This window comes from Trematomus bernacchii, unplaced genomic scaffold (assembly GCF_902827165.1).
Source record: "Trematomus bernacchii unplaced genomic scaffold, fTreBer1.1, whole genome shotgun sequence".
Classification (NCBI taxonomy): Eukaryota; Metazoa; Chordata; class Actinopteri; order Perciformes; family Nototheniidae; genus Trematomus; species Trematomus bernacchii.
In genome coordinates, this window is record NW_022987581.1 from 3,155,792 (window position 1) to 3,174,440 (window position 18,649).

Sequence of the window (18,649 nt, forward strand, 5' to 3'; positions counted from 1 at the left end):
AGAGAGCAGAAACGCTGCCTGGCATTTTTTTTATTATAACAACTGAGGGTGAAATTCAGTCTACAGCTGTGAGAATCATGGGTTTTTAGATCCAACGAGATACAAATAAGTCAATATCAGTCTGTGTTTTCAGAATATTTATAACGTTTTCCCTTTGCCGTCAAACTCCATTGATAAAACCAGTGATTTTAACTCGCAGAAAACCAATGTTGCTGGTCGACCACTGCCTCAATCCATTCGCTTGTTTTTGTGTTTTTGGACGATTATAAACTAGCCATAACAATACAATCAAAACCCAGAGGATCAACGCAGAGGTAGAGCAGCAATCACGTTTTAAATGAAGTCTGGTTGCTCTGACAAAATGCTAATTTCAAATGATATATAACAACTAGGATTCAATCTACAGCAGTGAGGATTATGAGAGATTAAAGGTTAATCATCACAAAAAGTATCATCCAATATATATTACAAAAAGTTTAAAAAATAAAGTCCTCTCCTATTGATGTTCAGGTTCATATCAGTATGTAGTGTCTCTACTTTAAAGAGTCCTCTCCTGCTGATGTTCAGGTGTATATCAGTATGTAGTGTCTCTACTTTAAAGAGTCCTCTCCTGCTGATGTTCAGGTGTATATCAGTATGTAGTGTCTCTACTTTAAAGAGTCCTCTCCTGCTGATGTTCAGGTGTATATCAGTATGTAGTGTCTCTACTTTAAAGAGTCCTCCTGCTGATGTTCAGGTGTATATCAGTATGTAGTGTCTCTACTTTAAAGAGTCCTCTCCTATTGATGTTCAGGTTCATATCAGTATGTAGTGTCTCTACTTTAAAGAGTCCTCCTGCTGATGTTCAGGTGTATATCAGTATGTAGTGTCTCTACTTTAAAGAGTCCTCTCCTGCTCATGTTCAGGTGTATATCAGTATGTAGTGTCTCTACTTTAAAGAGTCCTCTCCTGCTGATGTTCAGGTGTATATCAGTATGTAGTGTCTCTACTTTAAAGAGTCCTTTCCTGCTGATGTTCAGGTGTATATCAGTATGTAGTGTCTCTACTTTAAAGAGTCCTCTCCTGCTGATGTTCAGGAGTATATCAGTATGTAGTGTCTCTACTTTAAAGAGTCCTCTCCTGCTGATGTTCAGGTGTATATCAGTATGTAGTGTCTCTACTTTAAAGAGTCCTCTCCAGCTGATGTTCAGGTGTATATCAGTATGTAGTCTCTCTACTTTAAAGAGTCCTCTCCTGCTGATGTTCAGGTGTATATCAGTATGTAGTGTCTCTACTTTAACTTCCTTCACTGTTACTGGCCATCTCAACAGTACATAAGGTTTCTGAGTCACTCACGTAAATGAGTCCTGAGTAGTATCTCTCCTTCAGGTTGTTCAGCACTGACGCCTCGTTCAGACAGGTGAGCTCCGCCATGTCCTCCACTTTGCTGAATTTGGGCGGGTTCATCTTCTGGATGTCGTCCTTGTTGACCACGACCTTCTTTCCGTTCTCGGCCAGCTCCAGCTGCACCTCCTCTCCGCGCTCCTCCCTGATGCCGGCGGCCTCGAAGCCATGGCGCTCAGAGGGAATCCAGACCAGCTTCTTGGCCGTCCAGTCTGCCTGCGTGGCCGGGTTGTAGACGACGGCCCGGTCCACAAACAGGTACCGCTCCGGGTCCTCCTGTCCACTCCGTTGAGACATCTTCTTTTACCAGAGCAACGTGGACACCTGAGACAGAAAGAGGAGCGGGGTTCAGTATCATGAGGGCTGCAACTAGGGGTTACTTTCAGGAGCAATTTCTTTAAAGATTATTTTCTAGATTGATTGTTTGGGTTTTAAAACACTTAAACACTTTACATTTCTTCATATTTTTATTTATTTTGGGAATTGTATATTTATTTTTTGATGGTCAAAAACCCAAAGATACTTATTTGAATATAAAACAGACACAAATGACAATTTTCAGATGCAATTTATTTGATTATTATTTTTCTGGATTGATTGTTTTTTGTTTTTTTAAATAAGTTTTATTTTTCCTTTTTTTAATATATATATTAAATTGTATTTTAATCATATCTTCTTATTTTTTCATTTAAATATATTTTATAATATAATATTTTAAATTGTTTTTTTTATGCATATATATATATAATTTGTTCTTATTTATTTGTTTTTACTGCCGTATTGATACTTTTACTTAAGTAAATAATCTGAGTACTTCTTCCACCTCTGAGTAGACTAAGTATAAAGTAGTATAAAATGTAAATACTACAAGTACCTGAACATTGTATTTAAATAGTAAACAGAACTTGAGTAAATGTACTTCATTATTTGGACACCTGGGACAGAAAGAGGAGCTCGGTATCATGAGGGCTGCAACTAGGGGTTACTTTCAGGAGCAATTTCTATAAAGACTATTTTCTAGATTGACCGTTTGGGTTTTAAAACTGAGAAAATATTTAACACCCATTTTTTGTATATTTAAATTTCTGTAAAAACATTTATTTTTATATTTGAAAATACTTTTAATAATTTTGTAATATTCAAATGTATTTTAAACACATCTTCTTATTTTTTCATTTAAATATATTTTATAATAACATTTTATTATCTTTCTTTTTTTGTATATTTATATTATTTTTTCTTATTTGTTTGTTTTTGAGTATTTTTACTGCATAATTTATACTTTGACTTAATCAAATAATCTGATTACTTCTTCCACCTCTGAGTAGAAGTATAAAGAAGTATACAATTGAAATACTAGTACCTGAACATTGTCCTTAAATACAGAACTTGAGTAAATGTACTTCATTATTTCCTCCCTGCTGCTCACTCAATCTGCACAATGCGCATAGTGCGTAGGCTGCACCGCTATCACGACTCATCAAACCCCCTTATATCATAACATCTCGCGGTATTTAAAATAATAACACATATACCCGTCGTTAGGATAATAACCACATATCGTGACAACACAGGTGGAGACTGTGCAATGGCAAGTCCACGATTTAAACAAAATGAATAAACAGAAACGTTAACTTTAGACACATAAATACATTGTTTAGCCACAGAAAAATGTACAAATAGAGCTTACTTAACAGCTAAATAGCTTAACTTATGTTAACTTTTACGAGTTAGGTGGGATATTATGTGGGCCACCTCATATTAAAACGGTGGGTTGTTAACTCACTACGTCACCTAAATAGAGTCAGAATAAAGTTTGTAATAAATATTTTAGTAAAGTGTATTTTCCTCATTTGCCCCGCAGTGAGGCTGTACTCCTGTCCTTGCGGTGGACACAATAATGTAACATTCAAAGGCTTCATTTCCCATGTGCACAATAGCTGCAGTGTAGTTTTTGGCAATGCACATCGTAAATCCAAGGCTTCTCCAACAACGCAACATATAATATCCTTAACATGAACACGAAAAGGAGGTAAAATGGTGCAGGTAAGTTGCAGGAATGGCTCACCTGGTGTAGTCTGCTGTCCTGTTATGTCCCTGTGCAGCTTTCAGCTCCTCTCCTCTGAATGAGATGCATTTAGCGGGGCTTCGGTATGCAGCAGCAGACCTGCCTCCACACTGCCCCCCCCCCCCCCCTCGCTCCCCTAAACCCTGCACCGCGTAAATATGGACGGCCAACCATGCCATAAAGCCGTGCCATCTTCGTACTGTTTCTGTTTCTGATTTTATGTAAAGCGTCTTTGAGCACTAGGATTTATTATTAAAGCCACTATTTTTTACACGTTTTTTAGTCCAACACCCATTTTTTTCTGGCGCTTACGGAAGCCAACAGTGCCATAATCACTATTTTGACACGTTTTTTTGTTAAACACCTGTTTTTTTCACGCGTTTTAAAGAAATCCAACAGTGCTTTAATCATCACTGTTTTGACACGTTTTTTAGTTAAACGTCAGTTTTTTTCACACATTATGCGGTAAGCCAACAGTGCCTTATTCATCACTATTTTGGCACGTTTTTTTGTCTTGGTTTCCCGTGTTTTATGTAGCTACTATTCCAACACATCTTCTATTCAAAGTTATTTTTTTCCTTCGCGTTATAGTTGTTTTAAAATGTCCTTTTTTTTTTTTTTTTTTTTTTTAAATGGTAAAAAACAGTTTTTTCCAGTACAAGAAAGAAGAGTTAAGAGTCAAGCCAGTAAAAAGCAATACATACTTGAAAGACAAAGCCACTATTTCAACTTGTTTTTTGTTAAATCCCAGTTTTTCCTGTGCGTTTTAGCTATTTTAAAAAAACGCTGCCATTTACTTTGTTATTCTTAGAAAACTTTTTTTCCGCTACAAGAAAGACGAGTTAAGAATAAAGTTGTACCAAAGCAATGAATACATGAACAGTTCCTGCCATTGTAAAGGCTGTAGAGACAATTAAATCATGTGTAAACATTTCTAACGAAAGCTCAGTGAAAGCAGGGTTTCCGACAACTACCTGCCGTGGTGCCCTTGAGCAAGTACTGCTGCAAGCTATTGAGGGTTTGGTATACGACTCTTGCTTTTTAAAATATGTGCCCTCAAAGAACAAGCACTTATTGTAGGTTGGTTTGGATTGAAGCGCCAGCTAAATTATATGCATTAACGTAATTATCCGGCATGCAAAACAGATCAATATTGCAACGGTTAATTGCAGGCATTTTAAATAGGTAGTAAGGTGTATTATCGCTGCAGAATATATAATTTTTACCTCATAGTTCTTCACATATAAATATCAAAATACACAAGTACTCACAAAGATCACACAACCCTATTTAAACATGATTATATGGGGTTAAACAGTCAAATGTATATTATCTGTAATGTACTTGCAAGACATAAAACCCGCTCCTTTACATGTCGTTGTTCAATTCTAACCTTGAAACAATTTTAGATTTCTTAATTGATTTTATACGTTTTTAAGTTTATTGATCATGTCTGAAGTCTTTTTTCAATATTTGAGATCTATGTATTATGATTATTATAGTATGTTTTATGACCTCCTGTTTTAACGAAGTTTATATTTGCATATATTTACTTTTTTCTGTATAGATTGAATTAGTTGAATGACTATAAAAAAAAGACATCTCGCTTTATCCCGTTCTCAATGAATAGACATCATTCCTCTTCTCCTGCAGTAACACCGCCCTCTTGTGTCTGAAAGCTGCAACTGCAGTATTTTATACAAAAGAATCTCACAATAATACACAACTCTAAATGTTTTTAACAGAGGGATTTTATTACAAATGGGGGAATCTCATAACACGGGAAGCAGGTTGTCTGTAATTAAATAGCATCCATACTAAATGCTGGGAAACATACCGTGGATGAAAAAAGCGTCGTATTGTTATTTACAGTCTGTTAATGTAGGAGGCTTCAGCGGCCCCCCCCCCTCCAGGCTGCTGCTCCTCTCTTCTTCATGCTTCCTCCTCCATCCCCTCCTCCTCCTCCTCCTCCTCTTCCTCTTCCTACTCCTCCACCTCTTCCTCTTCCTCCTCCTCCATCCCCTCCTCTCCCTCCTCTCACTTTCTTCCTCACTCCACTGGCTTGTTCTGTGTCGTCGTTGTCTGGGTCTCCTCCTCTCGGCCGTTTCCTTTTCTCGCCTTGCTCCTTCATTTCCTGAGGAAGACCAGATTCATTTTTGGTTTTTTAATTATTATTGTTTGGTGGATTTCTTTCTGTATACAAATGCATGTATGTACTTACAAATAAACACACTTTTTCAAATTACAATAAAGATCTAACGTGCATATTTTATTAAAGTGGTTCCCAGAAAAAAAACATCAAAATCTAATTAATTCAGAAACATCAACATCTTATTGAGAGATTAATCAAAACTGGAAATATGTTTTTGTTGCATTCCTAGTACCAAGACAATTTCCAAAAATGTTAGGAATTTGATACCACAGGAAGAAACACTACAATACATTATATGTACTTACAAATAAACCCACTTACAATACGATTGCATTATATCTTTTTAAAAGTGGTACCACCCTCACAACAAAAATCAAAAACTAATTGATTAATCGAGAAAATAATTGAAGGATTAATCAACACTGAAAATAATGTTTAGTTGCAGCCCGAGTACAAAACATCCCATATACCAGAGGGCGTAGAAGTACTCAGATCGTGTACTTGAGTAAAAGTAGAAGTACTCAGATCTTGGACTTGAGTAAAAGTAGAAGTACTCAGATCTTGTACTTGAGTAAAAGTAGAATTACTCAGATCTTGTACTTGAGTAAAAGTAGAAGTACTCAGATCTTGTACTTGAGTAAAAGTAGAAGTACCAGAGTGTAGGAATACTCTGTTACAGTAAAAGTCCTGCATTCAAAATGTTCCTCAAGTAAAAGTAGAAAAGTATTATCATCAAAATATAGTTAAAGTAGCGACAGTAAAAGTAGTCATTGTGCAGATTGGTCCATTTCAGAATAATATATATGATATGTTTTATAATGATTGATCATGAAAGTGTTCTCAAAGCTGGTAAAGGTGCAGCTAGTTTGAATGACTTTGTGTTTGAAGTGATTTCTGAGAGAGGACTCACCAGCCGGGCGAACCTCTGGGCCTCGCTGACCCGCTCCACCAGCATCATCACCTCGTCCTCCTGCGTCGGGAACGGCGGGAGCTTCTTCGCTATCAGGGTCTCGATCCGCTGGAAAAGCTCCACGTCGTATCTAAGATAACAGAACAGTCACTTTAATGCAGTCACTTTAGGTAAGGTATTTATAAAGCACATTTTCAGACACAGAGGCAATTCAAAGTGATTTACATCATCATTAACATTTAATAAGAAGACAACAGAAAAGAACACAATAAATAAACACAATGGAATAACAGATTAATAAAAACCATGCATAAAAGAGATGCAGAATAGTTTCAAAACAGCATTGTAAATACAGTAGGTGCTAAAACAAGTTAAAAGGCTTCTGGGTAAGCAGAAGAAAAAAGTAGTGTTTTTTTTTCCTCTAACTCAGCGTTGGTGAAGACTTCAGGTTTTCTGGAAGTTTGTTCCCTTTGTGGGGAGCATAAAAACTAACAGCAGTTTCTTTACCATTATATTAATACAGGAGCCATCTTTAGCCTTAACACGCGATACTGTAACAAAACACAACTAATTCAAAGTTCCTCACTGAGTGACGAAGGTGATGGATTTCCCGGAGCGCCCGGCTCTGGCTGTCCGTCCCACTCTGTGGATGTAGTCCTGAGGAGACACACAGCCATTGATATTAAGGGCAAGGCAAGTTTATTCATATAGCCCCTTTCAACACAAGGCAACTCAAAGTGCTTTACAAAGATGATAGACATTAAGAAAATGGCATTTAAAAGCAGTCATTAAAATGGAAAGATAATAAAATAAACATTAAAAGAAAAATGACATGAATAAAAGTTACAGTGCAGTGTGAGATATGAATAGTTCAATTAAAAGCAGCGGCAAATAAATGTCTTCATCCTGGATTTAAAAGTAGTCAGAGTTTCAGCAGAGCGGCAGCTTTCTGGGAGTTTGTTCCAGATATTTGGAGCAGAATAACTGAACGCTGCTTCTCCCCTAAAAGGTCCCCTATTATACTGTTCTTAATCAATATATCACAGGTCTCAGATATATACAGAACCTGTCTCTGATTGGCTGAAACACCAAACAGATCATTGCAGCATCCCATAATCCCCTCTGTTTCAGCCCTGTTTCCAAAGTGCTGATTCTCTGTCTGTTACTTTAGATGAAAATAAGGAGCCCCTCCCCACGCCCCTCTGAGAGAGATTTGGTTACAAAGAACACAATGGTGCTCTAGGAGGAGATCCAGGTGATAAGGTGGGGGGGGGGTTACCTTGGTTGCTGATTGGCTAATGGTTACACAAGACAAAACATCGTTATGACATCATAAAGTGGCCAAAATCTGTTCAGCTCATTTTCAGACAGGTTTTTATAGAAATGGATCAGGACAAAAAGAGAGAGAATCTTTGTTCCTGAAACTTTCAGAGTCTCTTTACACAGAGGGGACACATGTTGATGTAGAAGAGACATGAAGAAGAGGGGACACATGGTGATGTAGAAGAGACATGAAGAAGAGGGGACACATGTTGATGTAGAAGAGACGTGAAGAAGAGGGGACACATGGTGATGTAGAAGAGACATGAAGAAGAGGGGACACATGTTGATGTAGAAGAGACATGAAGAAGAGGGGACACATGTTGATGAAGAAGAGACATGAAGAAGAGGGGACACATGTTGATGTAGAAGAGACATGAAGAAGAGGGGACACATGTTGATGTAGAAGAGACATGAAGAAGAGGGGACACATGTTGATGAAGAAGAGACATGAAGAAGAGGGGACACATGTTGATGAAGAAGAGACGTGAAGAAGAGGGGACACATGTTGATGTAGAAGAGACATGAAGAAGAGGGGACACATGTTGATGTAGAAGAGACATGAAGAAGAGGGGACACATGTTGATGTAGAAGAGACATGAAGAAGAGGGGACACATGTTGATGTAGAAGAGACATGAAGAAGAGGGGACACATGTTGATGTAGAAGAGACATGAAGAAGAGGGGACACATGTTGATGTAGAAGAGACATGAAGAAGAGGGGACACATGTTGATGAAGAAGAGACGTGAAGAAGAGGGGACACATGTTGATGTAGAAGAGACATGAAGAAGAGGGGACACATGTTGATGTAGAAGAGACATGAAGAAGAGGGGACACATGTTGATGAAGAAGAGACATGAAGAAGAGGGGACACATGTTGATGAAGAAGAGACGTGAAGAAGAGGGGACACATGTTGATGTAGAAGAGACATGAAGAAGAGGGGACACATGTTGATGTAGAAGAGACATGAAGAAGAGGGGACACATGTTGATGTAGAAGAGACATGAAGAAGAGGGGACACATGTTGATGTAGAAGAGACATGAAGAAGAGGGGACACATGTTGATGTAGAAGAGACATGAAGAAGAGGGGACACATGTTGATGTAGAAGAGACATGAAGAAGAGGGGACACATGGTGATGTAGAAGAGACATGAAGAAGAGGGGACACATGTTGATGTAGAAGAGACATGAAGAAGAGGGGACACATGTTGATGTAGAAGAGACATGAAGAAGAGGGGACACATGTTGATGTAGAAGAGACATGAAGAAGAGGGGACACATGGTGATGTAGAAGAGACATGAAGAAGAGGGGACACATGGTGATATAGAAGAGACATGAAGAAGAGGGGACACATGTTGATGTAGAAGAGACATGAAGAAGAGGGGACACATGGTGATATAGAAGAGACATGAAGAAGAGGGGACACATGTTGATGTAGAAGAGACATGAAGAAGAGGGGACACATGTTGATGTAGGAGAGACATGAAGAAGAGGGGACACATGTTGATGTAGGAGAGACATGAAGAAGAGGGGACACATGTTGATGTAGAAGAGACATGGAGAAGAGGGGACACATGTTGATGTAGAAGAGACGTGAAGAAGAGGGGACACATGTTGATGTAGAAGAGACATGAAGAAGAGGGGACACATGTTGATGTAGAAGAGACATGAAGAAGAGGGGACACATGTTGATGTAGAAGAGACATGAAGAAGAGGGGACACGTGTTGATGTAGAAGAGACATGAGGAAGTGGATTTTGCATAATAGGTGACCTTTAAAATGAAAGGACACCAGCTCCTAAATCATCAGTGTGTGTTCTTCAGTCGTACCTTGGAGTGTGTGGGGATGTCGTAGTTGATGACGCAGTCGACGTGAGGGATGTCTAGACCTCGGGACGCCACGTCGGTCGCCAGCAGCACCGAGCGAGACTTGGACTTGAACTTGTTCAGAGATCCCAGACGTTTGTTCTGATCCGCAGAGAGGGGGAGAACCAGGGAGTGAATAAGGGGTGAGATGCACGACTGAACTCATCATGACCCAGGCTAAATAAAATAAGATATACTTGCAGCAGCATAAAAAGACATGGCATTGTACAATACAAATTAAAAGACTAGAAATAAACATTCCAAAATGTAAACATCTCAATAGAAATACAATAGCATAAAAAAACGAGGAAAATAAACATGTTGGTTCACACAAAGTACACACCACTATGCCTAAAGTCTGCACCAAACAATGTGGTTCTTCATAGTGTAGCTTTATCTGATTCTATTCACATGAATACAGACTCCTGCTTTCACTCGGTCACTCACTACATCCTCTGCAACATTTAGCTTATTGTATTCAGTTCTGAAAAATGTGTTTTATATATGTAACTATTCAATAAGCAACCTCAGAGTGAGTGAGTGTGTGTGAGTGTGAGTGTGAGTGTGAGTGTGAGTGTGAGTGTGAGTGTGAGTGTGAGTGTGAGTGTCTCTACCTGACTCATCTGGCCGTGGAGAGGGATGGCAGTGATGCCGAGGTTCCTCAGCAACAGCGCCACCCGCTGGGCGTTGTTACACGTGCTGCAGAAAATCATAAAGGAGTTTCCTGCCAGCTCGTTCAGAATGGACACCAGGTAACAGTCCTGCAACACACACACAAGTTTCACAATCTCCAGCAATATACAATAGCGCTTTTAAATTCGATAAGCAGGTCAGCAGTGTAGTCAAAACCTGCTTTTTTTAAATAAGACTATTGGCCAAGACCAAGTCGTTTTTATCTTTTAAAGATCTAGAAAGGGTTATTAATGCCTTTGTAACCTCGAGGTTGGACTACTGCAACGCTCTGTACGTGGGTATGGACCAGGCCTCAATTAAACGCCTGCAGCTAGTCCAGAACGCAGCTGCACGTCTTCTCACTGGCCACAAAAAGCGTGACCACATCACCCCTATTCTGGCCTCACTGCACTGGCTTCCAATTCGGTTCAGAATTGATTTTAAAATCCTTTTATTTGTTTTTAAAGCACTAAATGGGCTGGCTCCGGCCTATATAGCTGAACTCCTCCAGCGCTACACCCCAACAAGAGCTTTAAGGTCTGCTGACCAGCTGCTGCTGGTAGTGCCCAAGACCAGGCTCAAAGCCCGAGGGCACTGGGACTTTTCCCTGTGTTTTCTTTTTAAATATCTGTTGTAATTTATTGTCTTTTATTGTGATTGTAGAAATGTGTTTTTATGTGATTGTAGTTATTACATGTACAGCACTTTGGCCCGACCAAAAATCGCTTTTAAATGTGCTCTATAAATAAACCTTGATTTGATTTGATTTTGATTTGATGCACACAGGAAGAGATATTTGAAACATTGAAGCGTGTAAATAATGAGCCCTACCTTGTACTTGGATGGTATGAAGATGTAGTACTGCTGCAGTTTTTCTACGGTGGAGTATTTGGTGGAAACGGCACACTTCACAGGATCCTTCAGAGCTGCTCTCTGGAGCTTTTGGACCTGGAACCAAAGTTGAGAAACATTCACAGCAAGAGAAAGGGCTCTGGTGTCCTCTTCTTGTTCTCCAGGTCAAACTGAAGGACTAAGAACACTACATGCAGAGAGAACAGAGAGGGAGAATTGAGAAGTGTTTTCCTACCTTTTTGGTCATGGTGGCAGAGAACAGGTAGGTGTGCCTCTCTCTGGGAATCACCTTCAAGATCTTATCCACCTGAGATTCAGAGTCAGATATTTAATTAATCTTGCTGCAACGTTCACAGTTAAATACGCACACAGGACACAGAAACGGTTAACTAATATCCACCGTTGTTACAATTCTGCAGAGTTTATTTTCTACCCACCTCGGTCTCAAAGTCCATGTTGAGGATTCTGTCGGCTTCGTCCATCACCAGGAACTTCAGCGCTCTCAGAGAGAAACCCTTCGTGTTCTCCATGTGGTCGATCAGCCGCCCGGGCGTGGCTGTGGAAACATTACATTCACTTCATCACCATAAAGCGGGAAAGAAACTCTAAAACAACATATAATGCCAACAAGATCAGCACGAGCAGATACACACACACACGCTGAAATATATTAAACAACGTGCGGTTTTAATATAAAGATACAAATATTTTCCATTCAGAACTTCAAGCAAGATTTTGGAAGGAAGGTTTATAATGACATACGCAACATATTTAATGACGCCACACTAGGGCTGCACGATATTGGAAAAAACTGACATTGTGATAATTGTTTCCCCTGCGATATGAACAAATACAGGAATTGAAGAAAAGACCGTTTTATTTCCGCAAACCATCCTTTCTTGAACTTTAGTGCTATACAATTGGTATTTTTTTAACTATATTTAACCGGATGAAGGATTTTAGTCGCGGACGTCTGGATCTTAGGTCATCAGAGCTGAGCTAGCTCGGTTAGCAGCGCCGAACTGCCCTGGAGAAACACATGAAACTACTTTATTCAGTGTTTCTACCTTTGATCACCGGGTCCGTTTGCTTTGGAGATTTGATTGTGATTGGTGGTTTGCTGTCACTCACTCAAGTACCCCTGACATGAGAGCCGCGCGAGTTTTCCTTTTGTAGCAAGCAGCAAAAGAATTGTAACATGACGTGTTTGAGTTAATTTGCCTACTTAAAAGGTGGGTAATGTAATTTTGGAGAAACCGGCTCGAGTGCGCTAGAATTTGAAAATACACAGCCAGAGAAAATCTGCCACTTCCTTCAGACTTCCTTATAGAGCCCCTCCTCCAACACACACATGACCAATGAGGGCACGAGATAAGTCTGTGCACAGATGGAAGGCTGACAGGCAGGTAGGCCATCCAGTTATTTTAGCCGGGCCGGCTAAAATGATTGGTCGTGCTTTTTACAGTACCACGGCTTCCACAGATGACATTTTTTTATGTATTTATTGTCAAAGCACTTCAGATATTCATTGCTATTGGGATGTTAAGAGCATTCCATGGAATATAACAAGTGTATCTCAAATAAATTACATACCCCACGTCCTAAAACATTTTTTTTATTACGCAGCCCTACGCCACACCTTAAAAATACAAAATAAAAAAAACTAGTTGTTGGAAATATATTCTATGACTTTTTTAATTTTTACAAATCAGGTTATTAACTATAATAGTGTTTAGAATTGTACATTTTCAGTGGGTAGTAAATGTAATTCACGCTGTTGTTAGATTGATGCATTCTTTTAACTTTTGGACTTCACAAGCACTCTGGACTTATTGCAAATATTTGGACCAAGTAAGTGTGAGACAATCCTACGCAGACACCATTGGAAACTAATTAAAAACAACCACTACTTCTCTTAAAATACAGCATGCAGAGAAGAAAATAAGAAAGCTGCGCAGCATTGAAATGTTAAAATCAGTATTATGAATGAAAATATTTGATACAACCCTAAATGGACAGTTTATAACAAATATGCAAAAATATCTGAATAGGATTGATCTCAAAAGTTCTTACCGATAACAATGTGTGGTTTTTTGGCCAGCACCAGAGACTGGGACATCATATCGATTCCTCCGACTATGACGGCTGCAACACAGATAACATACAGATCATTATTAAGATACAGAGTCCACATGATAACAAAGGTTTCCCAACTGCAGCTGTGAACATGACAGGATGTCTGATTACCTAGAAGAGCATCAGGACTGTTTGAGGCATATGATAGCTATGTGATTAACATGATGATTCAGCCTCTATGGAGATAGACATATGACAAGCATGCTCATTTCTGACGTGGAGCTAATCTGAAGTAAACATTGAATACTGCTTTCTATTCCTCCATCTTGTGACTGTGTAACTCCCTCTCTTGGATATCAGCATGTGAAGGACACTGTTCAGGAACTAGTTGATGCTCTGTATGTGATGACTACTTCCATTCTGGAGAGGATCACAGATACATGGATCCTGAGATTGAAGCTCAAGCTGGGGACCAGTGAGATTTTCCTAACAGTAGTTGTATGAGTAGTAGTGGTGTTAGTAGTATAAGTTGGAGTAGTAGTAGTTGTGTAGGTAGTAGTAGTATAAGTAGTTGTAGAAGTAATAGTAGTAGTTTTATTAATAGTTGTATGAGTAGTAGTAGTGTAAGTAGTAGTTATATTAGTGCTAGTTGTAGTAGTAGTGGTGGTAGTAGTTGTAGTAGTACTAGTAGCAGTAGCATGGGAAGGACACTGTTCAGGAACTAGTTGATGCTCTGTATGTGATGACTACTTCCATTCTTGAGAGGATGATAAATACATGGATCCTGAGATTGAAGCTCAAGCCGGGGACCAGTGAGAGTTTTCTAACACATTACAAACCAGATCACTTTTGATTAACACGTACCACATTTCACGCCGATGCTGGAGCCCAGGGCCTCGAACTGCTCTGCGATCTGGAAGGCCAGCTCCCTGGTGGGGGTGAGGACGAGGGTGTGCAGCCTCTGGGGGGAGGACAGCAGGGACTGCAGGATGGGCAAAGCAAACGCACCCGTCTTACCGGAGCCGGTCTCTGCCAGGCCGATGATGTCCCTCCCTGCAGAGAAAAATATAAATACATTAAAGAAAATCTGGAAAATGATATCAGGCCTGGAAAAAACTCGTAGCAAGCTGGAGAATCCAAAATAAAGTTTAAGATATTAATTGCCTTTTTTACACAAGCAGGAAAAGGGCATTTTTATGAACTCACTTATTGCACATTCCACATATGTACATGTTATCACAGTATTTTTATCGTATACAGTATTTCATTTTACGCTGTGTTTCACCTTATATATATATATATATATATATATATATATATATATATATATGTACATATTTTTCTGATTCCTGCAACTGTCTTACACGACATCACATCTCATTTGTTTGACGCGTTTACCCAAAGCGACTTACAGACACTTAACACTGGAAGCCAGAACTCTTTTTGGAAGAGTTTGTGTTGGGAAGGTCCTTTGCTTCGGTGCAGGAGGAGTCGAAATTACATTTTTCAGATGCATTGGACATTTGAATTGCATACTTGTATATTGGAAAAAGGACAATTATTAAATGTTGCTTTCTTTTGATTTGTTTGAGTTTTGTACGTTTTTCTTGTTTATTGGTTTAAGTCATTTGGTTTTGGAGTGTTTGTTATTTTTACGAGTTGTGTTTTGTATGAATTAAAAAATGTGTGCATAAAGAAAAGAAAGACTAGAAGTGTCTTGCCGGGGGACACAGAGGCATGCTGACTGCAGTGGGGATTGAACCAGTGTTCTGAAGACCATCGCACTAACTCACTGAGCCACAGCTTCCCTATAACTCTCATAACGTATTTTGCACTATATGCATTCAATATTTCCTTTACGTGTATGTTCTATTGCATTGAGTATGCATATGACCAATGAGAGAGACATGGTTCTGGTATTAGGTTGCATCTGTTGTTGTTGTTTTGAAGATATGGAAGTTATTGTTGCATTTATGTGGTGTTGGAATAACAGGATAAATGAGGTCCAGAAAGAATCTTACACTTGTACTTTTACTGAAGTTGAATATTGAAATTAGGACTTTTACTTGCAGTGGATTATTTTAAAACAATAGTATTCTATATTACTTTTACTGAAGTAAAGGATCCGAGTACTCAATCACTGTGGATCACTCACCCTGCAGGGCTAGAGGAACAGCTTCTATCTGAATCTTCGTCGGGGTTTTCCATCCCAGCTGATCACACGCCTCACAGAGAACCTCGGTGACTCCCTGTGGACAGAAATGACCCGGATTCAGACCCACAGGTACCAAATGACACCATCATCACACACCAGGGATATTTCACACAGTACAATACACACACATGACCTATACACAGTAGGTCTGAACACATCTACCTAGATACATATACATTACAAACACATGCATTTAAAAAATAAATGTACTTTTTAAACACCTCAAATGTGTACTTAAGTACAGTTCTTGAGTATGTACTTGGTTACTTTCCAACACAGCAGATGATGCACCGTACAAAAGTATAGCATCATCACAAAGGAGCAGAGCTGTAAAGTAACTAAGTACATTTACTCAAGTACATTTTGAGAGACTTGTACTTTACTTGGGTATTTCCATTGTATGCTACTTTGTACTTCTACTCCACTACAGTTCAGAGGTACATGGTGTACTTTTCCTCCACTACATGTATTTAATACCTTTAGTTACTTTACAGATCTGGATGAATGATGTGAAATATAATCAAGTGTTAAATCAGACTTTAGTTCCACCTGGAGTAAATCCACAAGCTACCCTGCAGTATACAAAGTCATTCAAACTAGCTGCACCTTTACCAGCTTTGAGAACACTTTCATGATCAATCATTATAAAACATATCATATATATTATTCTGAAATGGACCAATACTCTGGTACTTCTACTTTTACTCAAGTGCCAGATCTGAGTACTTTTTCCACCTCTGCAGATTCAATGATTAAAGAGACGATGAGGCTAGCTTAGCTTAGCTAGCTAACTGCTATGCTGCGGTTTGTTTTTGTTCCGTACATTCTCCTTCCTGTGTAAAAACTTACCAAATCTTTGAATGTTTTCAGTGCTACTTCTATTTCTGCGACCTCGGGCTGGCTGTTATCCTCCTCACTGCCCGAATCATCGGGTTTTTCTTCTGTTTTGGGCTTCACGTTTTCCTCAACTGCGTCCGCCATGCTGGATGCCAAACGTGTCGTCAGGTCCGTACTGCGCAGAAGCGGAAACAAACTGAAGCCGCACTGCATGGCGGGAATTGTTGTTTTTAATGCATCAGCGTTGTGTATACATCAAACATACTATACAACTGTTGTATACTGTGCTCCTAAGTACTTTTTTGGATTACGTTTTTTTTAAATCTATTTATGTTGACACCCTGTTTTTATTATGTATATTATTATTTTTACTCTTTTATTCAAAGAAATACATGCAAAACATTGACATCAGGGGTACATAAACGTTTACAGAGAAAAAAAGTAAAATAAAATGTATATAAAGAGATGGTGATCAAAACCAAAAGATTATTCATATATAATAATACCTGTTATTTGTATAGCACACTTTGAAAACAACGTCATCTCAAGATGCTTAACAAATTAATGAGAGTAGAGTTAAAAACATACAAAACACATATATATTTTTTTTCTCTCCTTTATTCAAGGAATTATTTATGTACATCAAACATTATATATACACATAACACATTGACATCATGGGTACAGGGGTTTGGTTTACAAACATGTCACCTTTTTCACATCTTGTGAGTTTGCAGGTATTTTAAAACAGCGCAGAGGCTGTCGGCTGTTACACTCAGTAGTGAATGTGAGATGGAGGAACGGCCTCGGCTCTGACAAACTCCATAAACAGGGAATTGAAAACATATTTGAAGTTTATCAGGAAGATGCATAAATCAAAACACACTTAGGAGAAACAAAATGGTGAGGATGTCAGATGTCAGAAGGCCTGACCAGGGACTCATTCCTGCACCACTCTATATCAATAACTTTGTTCTGCTTGTTTTTAGCTGCATGTCTATTTCTATTTTACTGAAAATAATCCCTGTGTGTGTTCCTGTTCGGTTGATAAGGCTGGTTATGAAACAAGGGGAGAAGCTGCAGACACGTGAGGGACGTTGAAAGTTAAAGTAGGAAGTCAGACTGCCAGACTCCATTTTACACTTCAACGGAGCAGGAGGAAGAAAACAGGGTGAGTGTTAACACCGGGCTCTGCTGCGTTTTCAAGACATGAATAATGTACTCTGTTGAACTGCATGTATAAAAGAATGGGTTATCGAAAACATATATTTCCTAGAGTCCAAGGTGACTTTTTCAAATGCTGTAAACTTTTTTATTTCCTGGTTTCTGATTCATCAGAGTTACATAACCTGTAACTTCCCAGTAAAGTCAAAATGGAGAGCGGCCTGTCTGAAGCAAGCCCCTAGTTGGGTGGGTAGAAGGGGGTATGATGCACCCCCCTTAAATATACTTCTTATCAGCTTTACTAGATTGGAGAAATTGCATAGAAAAACAATTGAGTCAATATCACCATACGGTGCATTTGAGACTTCCCCATTTCAAAAAAAAAAAACTGAGATTTTCCATTAAACTTCATATTAATTGTATTAAGTATATGTTATGCTGTTAGAAATGGATGTTGGTCAAGCCCCCACACTTTTTATAAATGAACTGCAAGTACATGCAAACAGCAACATGTATCCACCCTGTCATGGACAACATTCAAAGAGTAAATACATTGTAATTACATAGTGATTATAAAATGTACATTTTCAGAAAGCTATAGTCCCTTTCTCAACAATATATTTCAGTTAATGGAAAAAGTATTTGGATAATAATGAAATTATGGTAAACTATTTGTACCATGTCCACCCTGTCATGGAAGGCTTGCTGACAGGGTGGACAATGGTACAAATAGTTTGCCATAAGTTCCCAAATGAAAGAAATGTGTTTAATCTTAATGTCGCACTGGCTGCACACACACACACACACACACACACACACACACACACACCACACACACACACACACACACACACACACACACACACACACACACACACACACCACACACACACACACACACACACACACACACACACACACACACACACACACACACACACACACCACACACACACACACACACACACACACACACACACACAACACACACACACCACATACACACACACACACACACACCACACACACACCACACACACACACACACACACACACACACACACACACACACACACACACACACACACCCTGGTAAGATCTGATTCAAGTGGTCCACTATTTCTTGTGTGG

At 39.0% G+C, this 18,649-nt stretch overlaps 2 protein-coding genes across 5 annotated transcripts in view; both read right to left on the minus strand.

Moving 5' to 3' along the window:
- Positions 1 to 3,553, minus strand: part of LOC117479995 (myosin-10-like) — a 78,058-nt gene extending 74,505 nt beyond the window's left edge. For 2 of the 4 annotated variants that reach the window (XM_034127129.1, XM_034127128.1), the window contains exons 1-2: positions 3,452 to 3,553; positions 1,336 to 1,707 (exon numbers count right to left, since the gene is read on the minus strand). In XM_034127129.1, coding sequence (XP_033983020.1) covers positions 1,336 to 1,680 — 345 coding nt within the window. In that variant the 5' untranslated portion in view covers positions 1,681 to 1,707; positions 3,452 to 3,553. Of the gene's footprint in view, positions 1 to 1,335; positions 1,708 to 3,451 lie in introns of those variants that run through there. The other 2 variants (XM_034127132.1, XM_034127131.1) reach the window with 1 other exon arrangement.
- Positions 3,554 to 5,184: 1,631 nt separating this feature from the next.
- On the minus strand, positions 5,185 to 16,545 carry ddx47 (DEAD (Asp-Glu-Ala-Asp) box polypeptide 47). Its single transcript, XM_034127015.1, has 12 exons — positions 16,367 to 16,545; positions 15,458 to 15,551; positions 14,167 to 14,355; positions 13,300 to 13,371; positions 11,664 to 11,782; positions 11,462 to 11,533; positions 11,206 to 11,322; positions 10,317 to 10,463; positions 9,667 to 9,804; positions 7,100 to 7,170; positions 6,514 to 6,643; positions 5,185 to 5,585 (listed from the first exon to the last, which is right to left on the minus strand). The coding sequence occupies exons 1-12, from the start codon at positions 16,496 to 16,498 to the stop codon at positions 5,343 to 5,345; spliced, it is 1,524 nt and encodes a 507-aa protein (XP_033982906.1). The 5' UTR covers positions 16,499 to 16,545; the 3' UTR covers positions 5,185 to 5,342.
- Between the last annotated feature and the right edge of the window lie 2,104 nt (positions 16,546 to 18,649).

What these genes read in the sequence shown, in the direction of transcription:
- ddx47 (XM_034127015.1), bottom strand. Translation starts at nt 16,498, where the DNA reads ATGGCGGACGCAGTTGAGGAAAACGTGAAGCCCAAAACAGAAGAAAAA. An exon ending in TGTTCCTCTAGCCCTGCAGG is followed by an intron (nt 14,356 to 15,457) that starts GTGAGTGATCCA and finishes TTTTCTCTGCAG; the next exon opens with GGAGGGACATCATCGGCCTG. An exon ending in TCCACGGCCAGATGAGTCAG is followed by an intron (nt 9,805 to 10,316) that starts GTAGAGACACTC and finishes TCTGCGGATCAG; the next exon opens with AACAAACGTCTGGGATCTCT.